This window comes from Grammomys surdaster, unplaced genomic scaffold (assembly GCF_004785775.1).
Source record: "Grammomys surdaster isolate TR1022 unplaced genomic scaffold, NIH_TR_1.0 126313, whole genome shotgun sequence".
Taxonomy (NCBI): Eukaryota; Metazoa; Chordata; class Mammalia; order Rodentia; family Muridae; genus Grammomys; species Grammomys surdaster.
In genome coordinates this window covers 8662083-8683009 of record NW_021621113.1, presented here as the reverse complement: position 1 = coordinate 8683009, position 20927 = coordinate 8662083, and the positions used below count along the sequence as shown (strand labels likewise).

Sequence of the window (20927 nt, the reverse complement as noted above, 5' to 3'; positions counted from 1 at the left end):
TTAACACTGTGAGAGCCAGAAAGCCCCGCCCATAAGACGCCATGAATATTAAGCACCCACTGAATGTCACATTCTTTTTCAGGAGCATGTCCCAAACAAGACGTGAGAGAAGACCCTTAACTTATCATTTCCTTCCTAGTAAGAACCTGTGAACAACTGCCCAGTGTCCCCAGCAGGAGGTCAGCCTTGCATTAGGAGGTATTAGTCCTCTGGGGGTATGTGGAGGGACCTAGGAAAAAACCCAGCCCCAAGCCTGCTTTCTCTGACTTGACTCACTGGGGCACATCGTTCCTGTCCTCAACCCCAGACTTGGGCAGGGACCTCACAGAGAACAGTAAGGTCGGAGAGGATCAGTGACTAGCCTAAGGCTGCAAATGCTGGACCAGAACCAGGCCTGGATCCTGAGGCTTGAAAACAAATCAGTAATAAGTAATAATGGGCCTATGTTTTGAAACATTTATGTCCTGGTTTTTAATGTTAATTTTGAGTTTTAAACATGCATAAATTAGTATGGTTTGTTTGTTTATTTTTAATCCAATTGTTATTATTTTTTTGGTTGTTGTTTTGCAAGACAGAGACTGAGTGTCCTGGAACTCACTTTATAGACCAGGCTGGCCTCGAACTCACAGAACTCTTCCTGCCTTTGCCACTCCAGTGCTAGGATTAAAGGAGTGAGCTACCATGCCCGGCTTTATTCTTTTTTATTTATTTATTTTTAAGACACACAGCCTAGGCTGGCCTCAAACACCACATGTAGCTTTCATACTTCATTTCTGTGGTGCTGAGGAACAAACAAAGAGTTTTGTGGGGGCTTAGCAAGCTCTCTACCAGCTGAATCACACTCTCAGGTCCTAGTATTTATCTTCTAAAAAACATTCTCTTTAACAATTTTATGTGTATGAGCGAGTGTTTGCTTGCATGCATGTCTGTGCACCGTGTGGGTGTAATGCCCACAGAGGCCAGAAGAGGGCGAACTGGAGCTACAGACTGCTGTGAGGACAGGTCGGTGCTAAGGATTGGAATGATTTGGGTTGGCAGCAACAATTGCTCTGAACTCTGAGCCTGGTCTCCAAACCCTGCACTTGCCTGTGCTCTGGCGCTCCCGTGTGACCAGTTCTGCTCAGGCTCTGCCCAGTGCTCTCGGCACCATTCAGTGGGCAGCTGAGCGGGGTGAACCCCAAGTCCCACCTGCACTTACCCCCTCAATGGAGAGACTCCCATCCCCGGTCTGCGGGTTGTACTGCCCGCGGGGTGCCTCTTTCTTCTGGAAGAGCCACTGAAAGCGAGTCTCCTTCTTCGTGTTGGTTACCTGAGGAGGACAGGGCATGAGGGAGCTCCATCAGACTTTCCATTTTAAAATCAAACCCCATATTCTTTTACACGGCTCCTCCCACATGGCCCACCACTGAGACTCCTGGTGCACTAAAGCTGGCTGACGCCTTCCTTGTCCTATGTCTCAAGTGCTGGCCTCTGGGTCCTGACTTTTGCTAATGTCACTTCCTGCCTCTTGACCTTTTTCACTGTTTTTCGTGTGAATACTTAAGCCTCTTGATGAAGTCAGATGTTACCTCCTCCAGGAAGTCCTCCTTGAAGTGCATAGCTCTGCCTCATACTTAATGAATTTCCTGCATGTATCTGATCAAGCATAAGGCACGTCTTTTTTAGTAATTCTGCCTTGTACCGTGATTTCCTAGAGACCTAAGGGAACTATGAATGTGTGTGTGTGTGTGTGTGTGTGTGTGTGTGTGTGTCTTTGTATGTGCACTCTTTCTCCCAGGGGCCACTTTCCAGGCGTGGGATCAGCCAGTCACAGGAGACAGAATCCCAGGGTGGAGTTGGCAAGGATCGGCACTGGGCTTGGGGACAAGTCACAGGTCATGCCTCACTGGCTGAGTTGGAGGTGGGGTATAGACTTGCTTTGCATGTCAGAAGCACTTGGCAGTCCTCTGTGACCTTCCAGGTCAAAGGCTCCTGGAAATAGGGACCTGAAGAGGAAAGAGCAAACCCATGAGCTTTAAGCTGAACCGGGGCGCCACCTGGTGGTCAGTCATGGAAAACTAGCTGGGCCATAGACCGCCAAAGACTCTCTAAGACCAGGGCAAGGACTGCGGTGTGGGGAGCAAGGGACCTGGGGTCTCCTTTAAGAACTTTAAGGAGACACTGGCTGGCCTCGGGCTTGGGAAATGAAGTTTTGTTCTGTTATCAGGGCAGGACTTGACAAGATCATGGTGAACCTCCCTGGCTGGGTTGGTATTTTTCAGCACTGATCAATGGCTTACCCTGTTTTCTCTTCCAGTCTCTTCTCTTTGCGTCTGCCTTTCTCAGAAGCTTGTCAAAATCTGTGAATACACGGGGAGGAAACGGCATGAGTGGAGAGAGCAAAGGGAACTGGGGTGGACGGAAGACTGGGATGTGCTTAGCCCAGAGCACTAGAAGGACGGGTTCACGCTGGTGGGGCGGGGCTTCGGAGAGGAGGGGTGGTGGTGGGGGGTGGGGTAGGGTGGCGGGGGCCAGGCTGACCATCATCCACGAGGGCGAGGGTGATCTGGTTCTTGGCTTTTCCATCTTGGAGCTGGGCGGTGTAGGACCCCTTGTCATCTTCGGAAAGCTGCTGGATGATAACTTCCACCAAGCCCTTCTCTCGGTCAAAGTTGATCTTGCGGTTCTGGTGGAACAAATCCCTGAGTCCTTTTTGGGTATTCCCTGTCCTGGGAACTCTGTTGAGGGGCACACCTCAGGATATGATCAAGATTCGGGGGCTATGTGCAGAACAGTCAACCTCCAGGGACTGGGGAGACGTTCTTGGTAGCTTTTTCCTGCTTCAATAAACTGGGAATCCCAGCATACCATGTTAATTATAATTTAATAGTAAGCTCTGTAGCTGTACTGCGTCTCATTGTTGGTTATTTTCAACTTCTTTTACAATTTAAATTAAAAAATTATTACATTTTAATTCGGTGTGTGTGTTGTGTGTGTTGTGTGTGTGGTGTGCATAGGCTACGGCACAGTGAACTTCTTACAGAAGTCAGTTCTGTGTTCTCTTTCTTCTATGTGGACCCTGGGGATTAAGCTGATGTCACCAGGCTTGGTGGCATGTGCTTTTACCTGCTAGGCCATCTCTCTTCCACCCCGAGTTGTTGTTGTTTGTTTTTACTTAAAAGTTTTACTTTTATTTTCTGTGTACAGGGTTTTGTCTGTGTGTCTGTGTACCATGCACACACAGTGCCCACAGAGGTCAGAAGAGGACATCTGATCCTCTAGAAATGGAGTTAAGGAAGACTGTGAGCTGCCATGTGGGTACTGGGACCCAAACCTTTGCTGGTGCCCCCTAACCACTGAGCAATCTCTCCAGCTCCCTGGGGCCCCCATATTTTTTGAAGCAGGGTCTTAGGTACCCGAGGCTGGCCTCAAACTTGCCCTGTAGCTGAGGATGACCTTGACCTCCTGAGGGATGAGGTCACAGGCTGGCTTTACCCAGCATTCCTCCTGTGCTGTAACACCCACTCTGCAGAACTAACAGCCATCTACATTTCGCTGCACCCTAACAGCGTAAAGGTTTTATTCTCTGTGTTTCTGTCCTTACTACCCTGGCTCTATTTGCATGTGTGATACTAGAAGGGAAGGAAGGACCTACCTGGCCGATGACTCAACCAATGTCCACTGAAACCTCTAGACCAATGGTTCTCAGACTTCCTAATGCTGGGACCCTTTAATACAGGTCTTCATTATGTTGCTAATTTTGTTGCTACTTCATAACTGTAATCTTGCTACTGTTATGAATCATAATGTAAATATCTGTGTTTTTTCATGGTCTTCAGCCCCTCTGTGAAAGGATCATTCAACTCCTCAAAGGGGTAAGACCCACAGCTTGAGAATCTCTGCCTTAGACCTTACAGTGCCTATAAGAACGTGCAGCAGGTTCAATGTAATGTGTACTCTTTACACACAGCTTTCAAATATACTCCCTGGTCTGCTTCTTCTGATCCTGGGAAAACCTGCCCTGGTGTGTAGACACAGACACAGAGATGGAGGGAGAGAGAGAGAGAGAGAGAGAGAGAGAGAGACAGAGAGAGAGAGAGAGAGAGAGAGAGAGAGAGAGAGAGAGAGAGAGAACGAGCACACACATGCTAGACTGGGCACCAGGGCTGGTCATCTCTTTCTCTGGAAGATATATTCCCTCCCTTTCTCTCTCTCCCTCCTACCCCCCTCTCTCCCCCTCATTTCCCCCCTCCCTCCCCACTCTCCTTTCCTCCCCCTCCTTCCTTCCTCCCTCCTCCCACTCTGTCCCCTCCCTCCCTCCTTCCTCCCTTCTCTGGTTCTAACTCATGCTCTTGCCCACACTAGGTATGAGCTCTGGGACTGAGTTGTACCCCAGCCCTAATCCACGAATTCTGATAAATGCTTTGCCATCCTGGAGATGAAATTCACAAATGACAGGACACAGTCATAAGACTGAAATCCACGGATTTTCAGGTAAACACAATTGAATGTCAATAGCCTGCTCTAACAAACCTATTTACCATCCTTAAGCATTAGAACGAAAACAGTGTAACACTCTTGTACCAATATCATTCAAAATTAAACCCCGTGTGTGTTGGCTGTAGATTCTCGGATACAGTGCAGTGCCCCTGACCTATGGTTCAGCCCCTTGTTCTGATTTGTAATGAGAGGGGAAAGCAAAAGTTTGGAACAGGAAGGCTAACAGCACTGTGAAGCGGCCTCCTCCCCTCCCTGGGTGTTTGTTAGGCTGTAAGAACTGATTTATATTTACGTCTACAGCAGAGGTTGAGGCTTGGAAAACTGTCAGCCCCATAGTCTTTCCCATCTCAGAGATGCTGGGAAGGACATTTGAAAATGGCGGTGGGTGTAGAAATGTCCCCGCACTGGTTAGTGACAGCCCCCTCACCCCGGCCCCCATACTGAAAGCCAGGCGACCTCGCCAGCACTCTCCACTGCAGGGACAGCCAAAGCGGCAGCTATTACTAAAATGACAGCTGGCTCCAGGCCCCAGCTCATGGGTGAGGCCCTTGCTTGGGGCAGGGGAGCCTCCCAGGGACTGTGGGCACCATTTACCGGGGAGCTGAAGATCTCCTTCTCATTGAAGATGAGGTGCAGCTCTGCGGCGGGCGACAGCTTCTCCACCTCCAGCCACAGCCGCACCTCACCTTGCTCGAGGATGTCCACGTTCCAGCCAGAGATCAGCTTGATGACTGGGAGACACAGGATGGGTGTGGGTGGGAGCCCTCTCCTCTCCGCACTCCCTCGGATCTGCCCAGCCCCTCTGTCTGGCCCCGCCCACTCAGCCTCTCAGCCCCGCCCCTCACACCCAGCTCTGCCTTGTCAGTGAATACGGGGAAACACTAGCGGAGTCTGAAGGAGCTGGGCCTGGCTGGAGCTCTCCATAGACTGAACTGATTTCAGAACCGCATTTCCTCTTCAAGGGACCTTAAACACTGGTGTCTGGCTTCACCCTGCCCGTTCTGACCTGTCTGGAGCCTGCCCTGGCATGGGATTTGGGAAAGTTCACAAGGTGATTCCAATATGTGATCAAGTGTTTGACTGGCCTTAAGGATTCCACCATCCAGGAGACAAAGGGGGGGGGGGAAGCAGAGGTTTAGATGATCTAATGTTCAGATGTCTCAAGAGCTGATGGGACAGTGATGATGGAGATGGAGATGGAGATGATGGTGATGATGATGATGGTGGTGATGATGATGGTGGTGATGATGGAGACACTCTCGTTGATAAGAGCTGCCTTGTTTCCCTCCTTTGCACCTCTCTGGCTCCCTACTGGCTGTCCTTGGCCTCTAGTCTCTGGTTTCCCAGCCTGTGACTCCCCTTTCTCTAACTCTCGGGTTATATCCTTGCTCTCTGCCCGAGTCAGCCCTGCACAGCACAGGTTCCCAGGCCGTTAGGAACGAGGTGGCGCCTCAGTGTTTACCTGGGTTTCTGATCTCGTGACTCAACTTCTTCAGCTTGTTCAGCTCTGGGGCGGAGAGGGACATGGAAGGAAACAGATACAACGTTAGGTCACAAAGTTTGAATGCAGCCAGCCTGGGGCCTCCATGCTGAGACGTTCCAAGAGAGCTCCACAGTGCCATCAGCTAGGGGCCACGTGCTCCACAGAGAGTGCTGGTAAGCACAGCGGGCTCTGCTCCTGGGGCGCTATGGTAGATGCTGAGGCTACTCAAGGCCACCCCATGCTCGCATATGCTCTCTGTCTCCTGAGGAGCATCTCTCCAGCCAGGCTCTGCAGGAGGGAACACACTAGTGCTCAGCTCTGGGTGGGCTGAGCCTCAGTGTCCGATTGGCGTCTATGAGCACCGGTGCTTGGTCAGGATCTGTTTCCCTGAGGAGGTGTCAGGGCAGAAGGCCATTCATTACCTTCCTCTGTCAGTGTGTGGCTAGCGGAGGTGTCTTCGTCGGCATCGGGGACCACCACTGAGTAGACACCCAAGTCCTGAAGGTCAGGTTCTTTCAGGATGACCTTGGACCTGGTGGAGAGAGGTAAGCTGACCTCCGAGATGGGGCTTTGATCTTGAAAACACAAGACTCCCTTACAGCCTGTGGCAGAGGCATGTTGGGAGGAGAGGGGGATAAGCCAGCAGGGAAAGTTGAGGGACAGGAGCTTTGGTGACTTGTGCTCCTTCTCAGGTCCTGGTTAAGCTGGACCCTTGCATCCCCTTGAGGTCCCCTCCAGAGCGGCAGTGTGGCACACGCTCTACAACGGAGCAGCCAGTGACTCCATGTCTGCTTCAGAAATTAAGGCAGCGGACCTCATGACTGCTTATCAAAACTGAATCCCAAAGAAGGCCTCCGTTTCTGCCCCCTGCTCCTCTCCAAGCTAGCAGCCAGCACCCCATGGCAGACGGGGCAGCCCTGACTGACTCCTGTGTCTCCCTACCAGTTCTGCTGCCCTTGGGTGCTGTCTCCACCCCGCGCCCCGCCCCTCCCCGCCTGCGCCCCGCCCCTCCCCGCCTCCACCCCGCCCCCTCACTTGTTAATTTCATCCTCCACCTCCACCCTCTGTGGGTCTGGTGGGCCTTTGTAATCCTTGGACCATTGAAACTCAGAGAAGTCAGGGGCTTCTGGGGCTTCGAAAGCCAAGTAGATCTGGCCCTCGTCGTCCACACCAACTTCAATCTCCTGGGCGTCTGGGGTGAGATTCAGGAAGGGACAGCAGGGATTTCTCTCAGACTTCTTGTGACCTCTAAAGCCTTTCATGATTCTCAACTCAAGTGCCACCTCCTCCAAGAAGTCCTTCTTGACTGACTCCCCCCACACATACACTTCTTTTTCCTTCCCCTTCCTCCTTTTTCTATCTGCCTCTCTTAATTCTTCTCTTTGACAGAGAATTTTGCTGCATTAGCCCAGGCTGGCCTTGAATTTACTATGTAGTCCAGGCTATCCATGATTCTACAACCTTGACCTCTGGAGTGCTAGGGTTACAGGTGAGTGTCACCACACCTGGCTCCTGTCTTTAAAAATTCCTTTTCTCTTCTTTCTTTTCATCTCTACAGTGCTGTGACAAGACCCAGAACTAGGCAAGCCTTCCACCACTAAAGGGTATCTCTGCCTTACTCCTGGCTATCCTAAGACTTCCTCATGGACCACTTTGCTATCTGCCTTTTCTGCCCGTCCACCCCCTGCCCCCATCTCCCCCCCCCCCAAACAGCAGAGCTCTGCTTCCTCATCCCTGGTGCCGCATGAATCTCCCCAAGTAGTTGTTGATTGAACGCTTGGTAGACAAGTGCTTTATAGTCACGAGTGTGGCTGAGTCTGTTGTCTGCTGCCTGTGGGCCTTAGTGGTTTAATTGTCTTGCACTAAAAGTGGGTGCTACTGTGTGAGGGACCTAGGAGCAACGACTGTGGATTGCATAGCAGGAGAGACCACAGGGCCTGCGAGCTCAGTAGAGGCAAAGCCAACGTGGAGAGACTGAGGGGGAGCTGGGTTCAAGGCTTCATATATAAGGCGCAGAAGGCATGGAAGACTCCCTCACAGCCGGAGGAAGACGCATGTGGGGAGGGGAAGGCGGAGCGGGAGAGACGCAAGCTATCAGGCAGAGTTGAGATGGCAGTGGGTAGGTAGAGGGATGGATGGAACAGGGCCCACTGGATCCAGGCCTCCATCTGTACCCCCAGGCTTCCCCGTCTTCCCCTGAGCTCCTCCTGCTGCCAGGCTCCCTCAGTGCAGCCTGGTCCTCTCTGGTCATCCTACCTGGCTTGTCCTCCAGGAGCACGGGGTCAGTGGGCACTGATGGTTGTCCCAGACCAGCTGAGTTCATGGCCTGGACCCTGAACATGTATTGTTTTCCGGGTTGCAAGTCAGATACCTGGGGGTAGGAGAGCAAAGCCTGAGGAGTGGAGAGCTGCACCCTCACGGGCACTGGCCGGAGCCACACCCTCACAGACACTGGCCGGAGCCACACCCTCACAGACACTGGCCGGAGCCACACCCTCACAGACGCTGGCTGGAGCCATACCCTCGAGGGCACTGTCCGGAGCTGCTGGGAGCCTCGTGGGCTGGCGCAGGCCAGGAACCTACTCTCTTCCTGGAACCCAGGGCAGTTTTGTCTTTGTTTGGAGACAGGACCGCTCTATGCTGCCCAGGCTGGCCTGGAGAGCATCCTTCTCTTGCCTTGCCCTCTGCTCTACAGGCTAAAGGCCTGTAGCATTCTTGGCTTCCCAGTTCTGATTTTTGTTTTGTTTTAAGACAGGATCTCTTGCAACTCAGGCTGACTTTGAACTTGCATCTGTGGCTGGCCTGGAACTCCCGATTCTCTTGGCTCTGCTTCCCAAGTGCAGTCAGATCCATTTTCTTTCCTTTTCCTTTTCCTTTTCCTTTTCCTTTTCCTTTTCCTTTCCTTTCTTTTCCTTTTCTTTTCTTCCCTCTCCTCCCCTCCCCTCCCCTCCCCTCCCTTCCCCTCCCCTCCTCTTCCCTTCCCTTCCCTTCCACCCTCCCTTCTCTCTCTCCTTTTTTTCAAGACATGGTTTCCCTGTCCTGGAACTCTGTAGACCAGGCTGACCTTGAACTTTCCAGTCCACTTGCATCTGCCTCTCAGGTGCTGGGACTAAATGTATGCACCACCACTGCCCAGCAGTTCCAGTATTCTCTAGGGCTCCCTGCTTTATCCTCTGGGCACTGATGCCTGGAACCCAATTACACATAACTGTTTTCCTACCTAGAAAGCCCTCCCTTCCCGTATCCATCACCTCACAGATACTGCCTTCTCCTCAGAGGCTGAGGCAGACCAGGGTCACCTGCCATGTTCCTTTCTTACCCCTAAACAAGTCATTTCTGTTCTTCCTGTCAGCAGTCCTGGGGGTTGAACCCAGGCCCTCATACACACTAAGCAAATACTCTACCATTGAGTTACATTCTTTTTGTTTGTTTGTTTTTTTGTTTTTTGGGGTTTTTTTGTTTTTTGTTTTTGGAGACAGGGTTTCTCTGTGTAGCCCTGGCTGTCCTGGAACTCACTCTGTAGACCAGGCTGGCCTCAAACTCAGAAATCCACCTGCCTCTGCCTCCCAAGTGCTGGGATTAAAGGCGTGCGCCACCACTGCCTGGCCGAGTTACATTCTTAACATAAAAAAAAAAAATTGGCTGAATGTGATGGTGCATACCTGTAATCTTAGTACAGAGGCACAGATCTCTATGAGTTCAAGGCCAGCCTGGTCTATGTAAGTTCCAGGCCAGCTGAGCTATACAGCAAGATCCTGACTCAAAGTTAATTAATTAAATTAATTAAAATTTGGAGGCAGTCTCATGTAGGCCAGACATATAGTCAAGAGTGACCTTGAACTCCTGATCCTTCTGCTCTACCTCCTGGGTACTGAGATTGCAGGTGTACACCACCATGCCTGGCTTACATGGTGCTGAGGGCCAAATACAGAGCCTTGTGTATCCTCAGCAGGTGGCGAGCCACATCCTCAGTTCTAAAATTTTATTTTGAATCAGGGTCTCAATAAGTTGCCCAGGCTGGCCTTGAGCTTGCGGTGTAGCCTAGGCAGGCTGTGAATTTACCTTCCCGCCTTAGCCTTCTGGGAAGCTGGGATTACAGTCTGCACTGCCCAGTGTGGCTCCTTAATGCGTCTTAGAGGAGGCTCTCCTGTCCGTGTCCCAGCTGTGCTCTGATGGAGACCCGACTTCTACTCCTTGGTTTATATATACTTTCCCTCAAAGTTTAGTTCAACAGTTCCCTCAAAGGTGTCTCTGCTCCCTGGACCTTTCTCCAGGGTGCCTTTACCTCTGCCAATCTGACTGTGCCTAAATCTTTCAGTGATCTTCAGGGTCAATTTCAAGGTCTGATGCTTATGACCTAAAGTCTTCCAAGGCACCTGAGCCTCTGGCCTCTTACTCCTGTATAAGCGATCAGAACTCTGCAGCTCTCCAGGGTCCTTGGCCTCCGCCCTTGCTGAGGTCTCTGCCTAGAGCACCGTACCCCACTTCCTTCTTTGTCTGACTGACTCAGCTCCAGCTCCGGCTTCCTTATCCAGCAGCGGCCTATGAGAGGATTCTAGGGAGCGACTCCAACTTCCCTCCCTGGGGCTCCGAGAGTCCCTCCTGATTCCTCTCTGTTGTACATTTAACATCAGATGGTGTCACCTGTTACAAACGCCCATGGCATCTTTAGCTTAAAAGGTCTGGGACCTGCTCCAGAGCTGGCACTAGGCATGTGTCAAGAAGTGGGTAGTGAATTACTGAGTGGTGGCCAAGCATTTCAAGGTGGAAGCCAGGGCCAAGTCACCGAGGCCGTCTGCCTGGCCTGGGCCAGCACACAGGAAAGAGCACAGGCCATCTACCGTGAGTCGGCTGTCTCTGCTGTGGAGAAACTGACCCCGCCCCCATATGTCAAACTTCTACCAACTTATTGATCTCACCTTACATCTACACGCCCGTGTCTGGCAGACCTAACATCATCTAAACATTCCAGCTTCAAAGCCACTGTGTGACTGTGTGACAGGGACGTTTGTTGGTATAAGAGGCTTTCCCTGTACGTCTTTGTGTGTTCATGAGGATCTACTTTTCTTGGTGTTTGTTAATGCAATTGTCTTCCAATCAGTCAATTACACAGCCAGAAAGAAACAATTAACCTAATGTTAACTTTATTAATGGTCCATCAGCTATCATATTAATTCTGAATTTATTTATTTATTATTTATTTATTTATTTATGGTTTTTGAGACAGAGTTTCTCTGTGTAGCCCTGGCTGTCCTTAAACTTGCTTTCTAGATTAGGTTGGCCTCAAATTCACCGAGATCCTCCTGCCTCTGCCTCCCCTCCTATGTGCTGGGATCAAAGTCATGTGCCACCTCCACATGGCATGATTGTATTGAATATAGGATTTCATGTAGCCCAGGCTGGTCTCAAACTCGCTATGTAGCCTAGGCTGACCTTGAAGTCTTTTTTTTGGGGGGGGGAGGGGGTGTGTGGTTTGGGACAAAGTTTCTTTGTGTAGCTTTGGCTGTCCTGCAACTTGCTCTGTAGACCAGGCTGGCTTAGAATTCACAGACATCCTCCTGCCTCTGCCTCCTAAATGCTGGGGTTAAAGGGATGTACCATCACAGCCCAGCTGAGTTTGAACTCTTGATCCTCCTGCCCCATCTCCCAAGTGCTAGCATTGTAGGCATTTGCTGCCACGCCCAGCTTAGCATCACTTTTTGACAACCCCAGTTCAATACGTCCTCAGGGAAATCAAGATCCTGTGACTGTGGACTTGGCGTAACATAGTCTGTTCTTGTTTCCTGCTTCCTATTTCTTTCAGTTGCTACTTTGTCTCCCTTGCATGCAGGTTGGGTTCTCTTCTGGAGCTAGCCCTGGTTTATGAGTGAATTAGAAAGTGGACTAGACTGAGAGGGATGACCTATCAATTAGCTACGAGACAAACAAATGATTTTTTTTTTGTTTTTTTGTTTTTTTGTTTTTCGAGACAGGGTTTCTCTGTGTAGCCCTGGCTGTCCTGGAACTCACTCTGTAGACCAGGCTGGCCTCGAACTCAGAAATCCGCCTGTCTCTGCCTCCCAAGGGCTGGGATTAAAGGTGTGTGCCACCACCGCCAGGCTCCAAACAAATGATTTTTATCCATTAAATTAGGAATGTCCGCATCTATTTATCTTAATATAATTCTACCTCGCTTGTGTTCCTTCCATGTGGCCTGTTTATTGATCTCACCCTTTATCTACACTTGTGTCTAGAAGACATAAATGTCACGTCTATTTATTATAGAAACTATTATTTTGAGGCAGATTGGCCTTAAACTTACTACGTAGCCTTCCCTTCCTCAGAACTGGGGTTACAGTATGCCCCTCCACACCCAGCTTCTATGTCCTGAAGCTAAATTTTCCCAGGCCTCCTGACTGTCTCAGGTAGCCTTAACTTCATCTGTATAAAAGTCAAATTTTCGGTTTTTTAAAAAAGATTAATTTTGTGTGTGTGTGTGTGTGCTTTGCCTGTATGTATATCTGTGTATCTCCTGTGCATGTCTGGTGCCCACAGAGGCAGAAGAGGGTGTCAGATGGCCCAGAACTAGATTTAAACAGTTGTGAGTTGCCACGTGTGTGTGCTGAGAATCGAACCTGGGTCCTCTGCAAGAGTAGCTAGCACTCTTAACTGCCACACTCTCTCCAGCCCCTCATTGTTTTCTGGCTATAAGAGAAACAAGGTGTTGGTTGGTTGGTAGCGGTCAGAGACAATGTAGCAGTAAAGATGAGAGCTTCCCTGGCAGTTCCCTCTCCCCACAGTCCCCTCCCAGGGAGGACCAAGGGCAGCATTGGCTTTTGGAGACATGGTACATGCCAGATTCTATTCACTACTGTGGGTTTTTTTTCCTGTTGGGAGTCCTCAGTCTGCCTTCTCTTCTCATAGGACTCTTCTGGAAACCTAAAGAACAAACCCTCCTGCCACTGGGGAAGTAAGCACTACACCCCACTCCCACCCCTCACCCCCACACCCGTGTCCTCTGAGCTGTAGGAGGTGAAATTAATCTTCTTCCCAGACCTATCCTTGTAGATTGGCCTTAAGCAGAGGAAGCCCCCAAACCCGATAGATGGCTTTAGGGGATGAGGACACTCTGGCCGCTGAGATCCTTGCCTGAAGCTCTGAGCTGTTTTCTGAGTCAGCATCTTGTGTCTGCAAATGCTCCTTGGATGTCCCCCTCCCCATGTTCTGACCCATGCAAATATTTGCAGGTCATCTTCATGGACTCCTTTTCCTTTTCTGTGTATACAGAAGCTAAAATAGCCATGACTACAGTGGACAGGGATCAGGGCACCTCAAGATCGCTAAGTTACCCAGAGGGCTGAGACCTGCAGGAGTGTTAAACCTTTTGTCTTCTCTGGGAAACACTGGATGAAGAACTATCTTGAACTACACAGTAAATCCAGATGTGCCCACAGACTGTAGGTCACATGACCAGATACTGCATGTATTTTTTGTGACACTGTGATATGACAATCTATCCTGGGCTACTGAAATTTTGGAGTTTGCTTCTCATGAAAACCCAGGAACATAAACTGAGTACATACCTGTTTGTAATCCCAGCCAGAGCTTTTACTCTTATTACCAAATTAATTAAAAAGCATATATGCATGCATGTATGCTTAGTCACATGTAATCATATGACACGGTAGATACATGCTGTCTACGCACACTGTTACTTTTTATTTTTCTTCCTACATATGATACATGTTTCACATCAATCAATATATATACACTGACCGCACCATCTCCTCCCCTGCACTGTCTTGTTGGGTTCCTCTGAAGGACACACTATGAATTAGTTCTGCACCCAATCCCCCAGTGACAGACATTAAGTTACTTCCATGACATGACTGCCATTATAAAGAGTGCACACCACTGGCCCTGGGTCTCTGCACACATGCCTTGTTGTTTCCCTTTGGCTTTCATCACAGAACCAGATTTTGGGGGTCAAAAGATGCATGTGTCTAAATGCTGCTATATCTGGCCATTTCTCAGGTGAGTTTTTAGGGAAGTATCTGTCTAGCATGGAGTAGATATTGCCACCAACCAGCCAAACCTACTACCATGTGACCCTGGGCAAGTCTCTTCCCCTCTCTCTCTCTCTTGCTTCCTCTCTCTCTTCCTTTCTCTCTTCCTGTCTCTCTTTCTCTTCCTCTCTCTTCCTCTCTCTCTCTTCCCCCCTCTCTCTCCCTCTCTCTTTTCCCTTCCTCTCTTCCTGTCTCTCTTCCTCTTTCTCTTCCTCTCTCTCTCTCTTCCTCTCTCTCTCCCTCTCTCTCTTTCTCTCCCCCCACCTTGGGTCCTCTGCTGCTATTATGTAAAGTGCCTGCAGAGAAACATTTAAGTTTGCATGCTGTATGCTTCTGCCAAATGCAGTGGTAGAGAGGACAGAGCGGGAGGGACTCACCCTGAGGTGGGTGTCAGAGGTGACATCTGGGGTGACTGGCTTCCACTCCTCAGAGCCTTTTTCCTGGAAGCTGACACGGTAGCCTGTGACTGGCCCGGCTCCTATATACAGTGGGGGCTCCCACTGCAGCATCACGGAGGTGGCCTGTACCTCAGACACCCTCAGATCATATGGGGGACCTGTGAGGGATGAAATAGGAACATAGATGTGGAATTCTTCAGCCAGGCAACAACTAGCCAACTATCCATCTACCGGGTCAGCTTTCTAGCCAGACAGATGGACGGCCAGCTCAGCAGTCAGTGTACAAGCTGGGCAGACTGTCAGCCAACACTAAGTCTGGAAGTGCCCTCCTTGGGTGTATGGGACTTGGCCAGCTTTGGTTTCACACTATTTGACCTTGGACATGAAGTTTGGTTAGCTGTTTAAAATACGCTCAGCAAGCACCACCTCCTCCCAGAAGCCTCCCTGACCTTCTCCACGCCCCATCTGAGACAGCATGAGCCCTCCCAGACTTTCATGTTGTTGGTGTGATGAGGGAGGTGGGGACAAGTCTGAGTGTTGGCTCTCGGGCTCTTACCTGGCTCTGGCATCGTCCACTCTTTGCACTCAAACAGGCTGCTGGGTGCCGACAGCTCCCCAATACCTGCCCAGTTCATGGCCCGGGCTCGGAACTCATAGAAATGGCCTTCATGAAGGTTGGTGACCTGCAGAGATGGAAAGTCAGACTGTGCAAACTGAGGCTGGGGCAGAGAAGGGGGAGGTGCACCGTGGCAGTGGGCCAGCCAGAGCAGGAGACCTGTGGTAGCTTCCAATATGGTTGTCCCAGAGGCCACTGGATGGCAGAGCCTGGGGACCCAGAAGCTTCCCAGGATGCTTTTTTTGCACCTTGCATAGCAGTAGTGATGAAGGCTGAAAGCATTATCCAGCCTCACCTTGCACACTCGGCTTGGGATGGGCTGATGGTTGACTGGGTGCCAGTCTGACTCCTCTGAATCATGCTGGTCCACAAAGTAGCCCAGGATCTTGCCGCCTCCACGCCTCTTGGGGGGTTTCCATCCAATGACCATTTCATTCTTCCCACAGTTTAGGAGTGCAAAGTCATATGGGGCCGAGGGGGTGCCTGTTGGAGGCAAGGACAGAAGAGGGGGCCCCCTGGGGTGGCTGGGCTGGGCAGTGGGGCCCCAGGGAGCTGATGAACCTTCCCTGTGGGTGCCCACCCAGATCTAGGAGTCCTCTCTGAGCCCAAAGTGTCTTCTTCCCTTAAAGGGTGTCGTGGAGTGTCACTTCTGAGCTTGGGAGCCTTCCCACTGCCTAGAGACGCCCAGGATCAGTATACACAATGGCTTCAGGCCACTGTCCCTCTCTCCTTGAAGGAAAGGGTGAGCAGAAAGCTCTGTTTCCCTTGAGAGAGGATAGGAATCAGACCTTCCAAGGCATGGCCTTGGCTCCTGCCCAGGCTGGGCTTGCCTGAGCATCGCAGGTGGGTGCTGCCCCGGACTCACCAAGAGCTTGCTTGACTCTGATGGGCTGTGTTGCAGCTGAACTGTCGCCAACCCCAGCCTCACTGACTGACCTGATGCAAAAGTCATATTCCTTCCCAGTCCTCAGTCCTGGGACTGTGAACCTGGGAGAGAAAAGTTCAGCCATCAGGGGCATCCAAACAGGTGACATTATCTGAATCACCTTGTGGGATAAATGGTCACCAGCAGGATAGGAGTAGAAGGTTCTAGGCTAAAGTATTTCTCCAGTATATAGTGACACATTATGGAATGGCACATGGAGGATGTTGTCCTTAGGGTTGTAAAGAATACCTGTTCTTCTAGAATCTCTCATCCACATGTGAAGATGAGAGGCTGGAGGATGGCACTCTTGGTAAAGTGTGTGGCACGCATGCCTGAGGAAATGGGTTTGGTTCCTCTCACCAACACAAAAGTGGAGTGTGGCTGTGTATGTGTACAACTTCTGCTCAGGGGGTATGTGCGAGGGCAGAGACAGGATCCCTTCGATCCACCGACCAGCCAGCCTAGTCAAGCAGTGAACTCCAGGTTCATTGAGAGACCCCGCCTCAAAGGATTAGATAAGGTGCTGGACAGAGAACTCAACCTCAACACCTAAGTTGGGTTTCTGGGATCCATGTGGTAGAAAGAGAGAACTAATTCCTACAGGCTCTGATCTCAGCATGCGCCCAGCTTAATAAATAAACATAATTTAAAAACATTTCTTAAAGGCTGGGCTAGGGAGATGATTCACTGGGTGAAGGCCTTGCAGGCCAAGCCTGAAGGACCTGAGTTTAGCACCTCAGCAGCCACAAAAAGCCAGATGTGGTAGTCTGAAATCCTGGTACTCAGAAGCAGGATGGGGAACGAGGTAGGAAAATTACCCGGGACTTACAGGTCAGCTAGCCTGGTGTACACAGCAGTGAACATGAGAGCTAGCCTGGTGTACACAGTAGTGAATAAGAGACCCTGTCTCAAATGAGTTGGAAGATGAGGACCAACGTTAAAGGTTGACCTTCAAGTGTGCAGGGTGGCACGTGCACACACACACACATTCACACACACATGAACATGCGCACACGTGAACACACATACATACACAGATTGACTGTGGGAGACATCTGATGTTAACTTCTGGCCGCCACACTCCTGGGCACAAACCTAGCTGAAAGTACACGCACATACATACACAACACACATACACACACACACACACAGGCACAGGCACACACACACACACATGTACATGCACACGCATACACACACATGCACACACACATGCACACACATACAGGCACACACACATACAGGCACAGGCTCACATGTGCACACACACACACGCACATGCACAGGCACAGGCATGCACACAGGCACACACACAGCTTACAGCAGCGCCCGGCCTGTGAGCCAGACTTACTTGGTGTCCTGGATGGGCTTGTTGTTCACTGTCTGCCATTCCAATGCTCCTGCTTCTCGGGAGTAGATGTAGTAACCCAGGAGTTCCGAGCCACCATCCACAGGCTCCCAGGTAAGGGAGACAGAGGTCTGAGTGTTTCGGAAAGCTTGCACTTGAGCTGGAGGAGGGAGAGTCGCTGGAAAATAGAGAGGCAGAGGGAGGACACTGAGTTATGGTTTCGATAAGTGAGGAGGGGGAGGAGGAGGAGCATGGGGGCATTTGGGAGGACTTCCACAGCAGTCAAGGCAGTGGCTAGACTCCAGACCCACTACAGAGCTTTGGGACGGCCCAAGGTGAGTGTGTCTGACACCCACTCGCTTGTCCTACAAGCCGTCTTCCTAACGCAGGCTCTAAGGCCTTCTACATTAATCTTCCCAATCAACTGCTCTCTCCCCGTCTTCTACTTCCTCTCTTCCTCTCTTCCTCTCTTCCTCTCTTCCTCCCTCCCTCCCTCCCTCCCTCCCTCCCTCCCTCCCTCCCTTCCTCCCTCCCTCCCTCCTTCCTTCCCAGTTAACCTTTTCCAATTTGGACAGCTTTTCCCAGTCCTTAATTTCAGTCTTAAAAACAAAGCCCCTAAAAACAACTTGATATTCTTTTCTTGAAACTTCTGTACTGATTTTTATGATTACCAATGACCAAGTCGCTTGAGTTGGGACTTCTGTGACTTGTTAAACGGATGGACAGATGTTTGTATGTATATATGAAGGTATAAATTCATATATGGTAGAAGGACGAATGGCTGTGTGTGTATATATGCATATATGGGTGGGTGGGTGAGTGTGTGTGCATGTATGCAGGGTGAATGAGTGTGTGTGTATGCATGTATGCAGGTGTGTGAGTGTGTGTGTGTGTGTGCATGTATGCAGGTGTGTGAGTGTGTGTGTGTGTGCATGTATGCAGGGTGAATGAGTGTGTGTGTGTGTGTGTGCATGTATGCAGGGCGAATGAGTGTGTGTGTGTGTGCATGTATGCAGGTGTGTGAGTGTGTGTGTGCATGTATGCAGGTGTGTGAGTGTGTGTATGTGTGTGGATGTATGCAGGTGTGTGAGTGTGTGTGTGTGTGCATGTATGCAGGTATGTGAGTGTGTGGTAGCTGAGATGGATGAGTGGGTAGAAGTTGATGATCTCGGTGCTCACTGTTGTGACCCTCACAGGAGGAGCCATGAGGAGAGGGGCATTTCCTCCTGGCCTCTCTTCCTTGTCTATCCCTTCTTCTCTTTCTTCTTTACTTCTCTCTCTCTCTCTCTCTCTCTCTCTCTCTCTCTCTCTCTCTCTCTTTATACAGTAAAGTCTACTTTTTTTTTTTTTGTTTTTTGTTTTTGTTTTTTCGAGACAGGGTTTCTCTGTATAGCCCTGGCTGTCCTGGAACTCACTCTGTAGATCAGGATAGCCTCGAACTCAGAAATCCGCCTGCCTCTGCCTCCCAAGTGCTGGGATTAAAGGCGTGGACCACCACCACCCGGCATAAAATTTACTTTTATGATACAAAGAAATGTCTTTTGTTTTTCTCTCCCTTCTCAACTTTCTTTTCCTGAATTGTACCAGTGTCTCGTCCTGGTCTAGCTGCTGTGGGATCTAATCACAAACCGTTCCTAGGTGAGGCCCATAATCAAAGGGAAGTGTTGATGAGACCAGGATCAAAGGAAAATACCAATTGCCCACTAACCCATTCATATGTGCCACAGGTACATGGACTGCAGCACTTTGAGTGGGAGTGGCCCCCACAGGCTGATGGAGATGAATGCCAGTCACCAGGGAGAGGAACTGTTTGAGAAGGATTACAAGGATCGGGAGGCATGGACTTGTTGGAGGAAGTGTGTCATTGGGGGTGGGCTTTGAAGTTTTGGAAATCCATGCCAGGCCCAGGCTCTTTCCAGCACCATGTCTGCCTGTGTGCTGCCATGCTGTCTGCCACTGTGATAATGGACCAACCTCTGAAGCTGTAAGCCAGCCCCCAGTTAAATGCTTTCTTTTGTAAGAGTTTTCTTGGTCATGGTATTTCTTCACAGCAATAGAACAATGACTAAGACACATATATATGTATAATTTCCATATAAATGTATATAGTTTATATATGTTTGTGTGTGTGTGTGTGTGTGTGTGTGATTGAGGCAAGGCAAACCTAGGGCTCTGATGCTCTCTCCAGGCAGCCACCAGATTTTTCTGGGACAGCTTTCCAAGATGATGGCTATTCCAGGGAGCCTTCAGATCTGATCTCCTCAAAGGATGGAGAACCTTGGAATCCAGGCTTTAGAAGAAGGGAGGCCTTGAGAAATTAGGGTAAGATCGAGCTGCCATGGGGGACTCAGGAGGAGTCACAAGTTGGTGGGGAGACAGTCACCAGGGCCCCCAGAAGGGTGAGCTTGGCAAGTGACCACACTAGTTCTGCCTGGAGAGCCAGTTCTCACATGGTCTGGCCACTGTGGAGAAAGCAGGAGCCTGTGTAGGAAGTCTACCTATTTAAGAGGCTCAGCAGAGACCTTAGGACTGAGGGTCATTCGCTCACACTCAGTGCCAGCTGGACTCTGTCACCTGTGAACCATTCATCTGGGGAGAACGCCCATCCCTCCCCAAGCCTACTGCCCAGAGAAACAGGATTTCAAAACGTCATTGGCTGGAGGCCATGCTGCTTTTCAGGTGCAGTGGCAGGGGCGCAGGAAAGGCTCCCCGCTGAAGCCTGCGTTCTGAGCCCAGGTTTGACAGTCTAGAGAGTCTGCCACGAAACAGCGTTACTTGGTACCTGGCTTGCCCTTCAGGGCGACAGGCTCGCTGGGTTCTGAGGGATCACTCATGCCGTACTGGTTCAAGGCTCTCACTCTGAAGACATACGATTTCCCCTTCTCCAAGTCCAGGAGGGCGAATCTTGGGGACTTGATGGGTGTTTCTGTGCTGATGGCCTCCCAGGTTCCACTGCCTATGATGGACTGAAGGGCAGGAGAGGTTGGGGTTGGCTTAGTGGCCCCTGGAGCCTGGCTGAGGGCTGGGCCCTACCCCTGCAGACCTCTAGAGCAGCTGTCTGCAGCTTGGATGGCCCCTGGGCACCTGATGTCTCCTCCATCTGCTTCCTCAACCTCCCCACTCTGATGCCTGCTGAGCCCCTCACCTGAGGCATGGCCAGGACTGATTGTGGTTCCACTGTGGCTCACACAGTGCTAATGGCATTCATACTTGCGGTCACGTGGGCCCAAACCCTTAGAATGAGAGACTCCAATCTATGCGGTAACCACAAAGCCAGCTGACTCCACCTTTAAAACACATTCAGGGCCTAATTCTAATTCATTGCTTCACACTTCCCATCACACCCTTGGTCCAGGCCAGCTTCTCCAGTTGCCCGAATAACTTAACATGTCTAATTGACCCCTGACCTTTTAACTTTAACTTTTTAAACTTTTCTTTCCTTCCCTTCCTTCCCCCTTCTTCCCTCCTACGTTTTTGCTATCTTTTCTTAATTAAAAAAATATGTATTTTATTATTGTGTGTGTATGTGCGTGCATGCGTGCGTGTGTGTGAGAGAGAGAGAGAGAGGGAGGGAGGGAGGGAGGGAGAGAGAGAGAGAGAGAGAGAGAGAGAGAGAGAGAGAGAGAGAGAGAG

The 20927-nt window shown here is 50.4% G+C and overlaps 1 protein-coding gene across 1 annotated transcript in view; it reads right to left on the bottom strand.

The window, feature by feature from the left end:
- Positions 1–20927, bottom strand: part of Myom3 (myomesin 3) — a 53549-nt gene that overhangs the window by 10054 nt on the left and 22568 nt on the right. The window contains exons 15-29 of the mRNA XM_028759803.1: positions 20077–20260; positions 17298–17472; positions 15887–16008; positions 15317–15504; positions 14962–15088; positions 14385–14563; positions 8219–8333; positions 6998–7154; positions 6385–6494; positions 5942–5986; positions 5074–5210; positions 2521–2665; positions 2280–2339; positions 1918–1985; positions 1199–1309 (exon numbers count right to left, since the gene is read on the bottom strand). Of these exons, the coding sequence (XP_028615636.1) occupies positions 1199–1309; positions 1918–1985; positions 2280–2339; positions 2521–2665; positions 5074–5210; positions 5942–5986; positions 6385–6494; positions 6998–7154; positions 8219–8333; positions 14385–14563; positions 14962–15088; positions 15317–15504; positions 15887–16008; positions 17298–17472; positions 20077–20260 (1923 nt within the window). The remainder of the gene's footprint in view (positions 1–1198; positions 1310–1917; positions 1986–2279; positions 2340–2520; positions 2666–5073; positions 5211–5941; positions 5987–6384; positions 6495–6997; positions 7155–8218; positions 8334–14384; positions 14564–14961; positions 15089–15316; positions 15505–15886; positions 16009–17297; positions 17473–20076; positions 20261–20927) is intronic.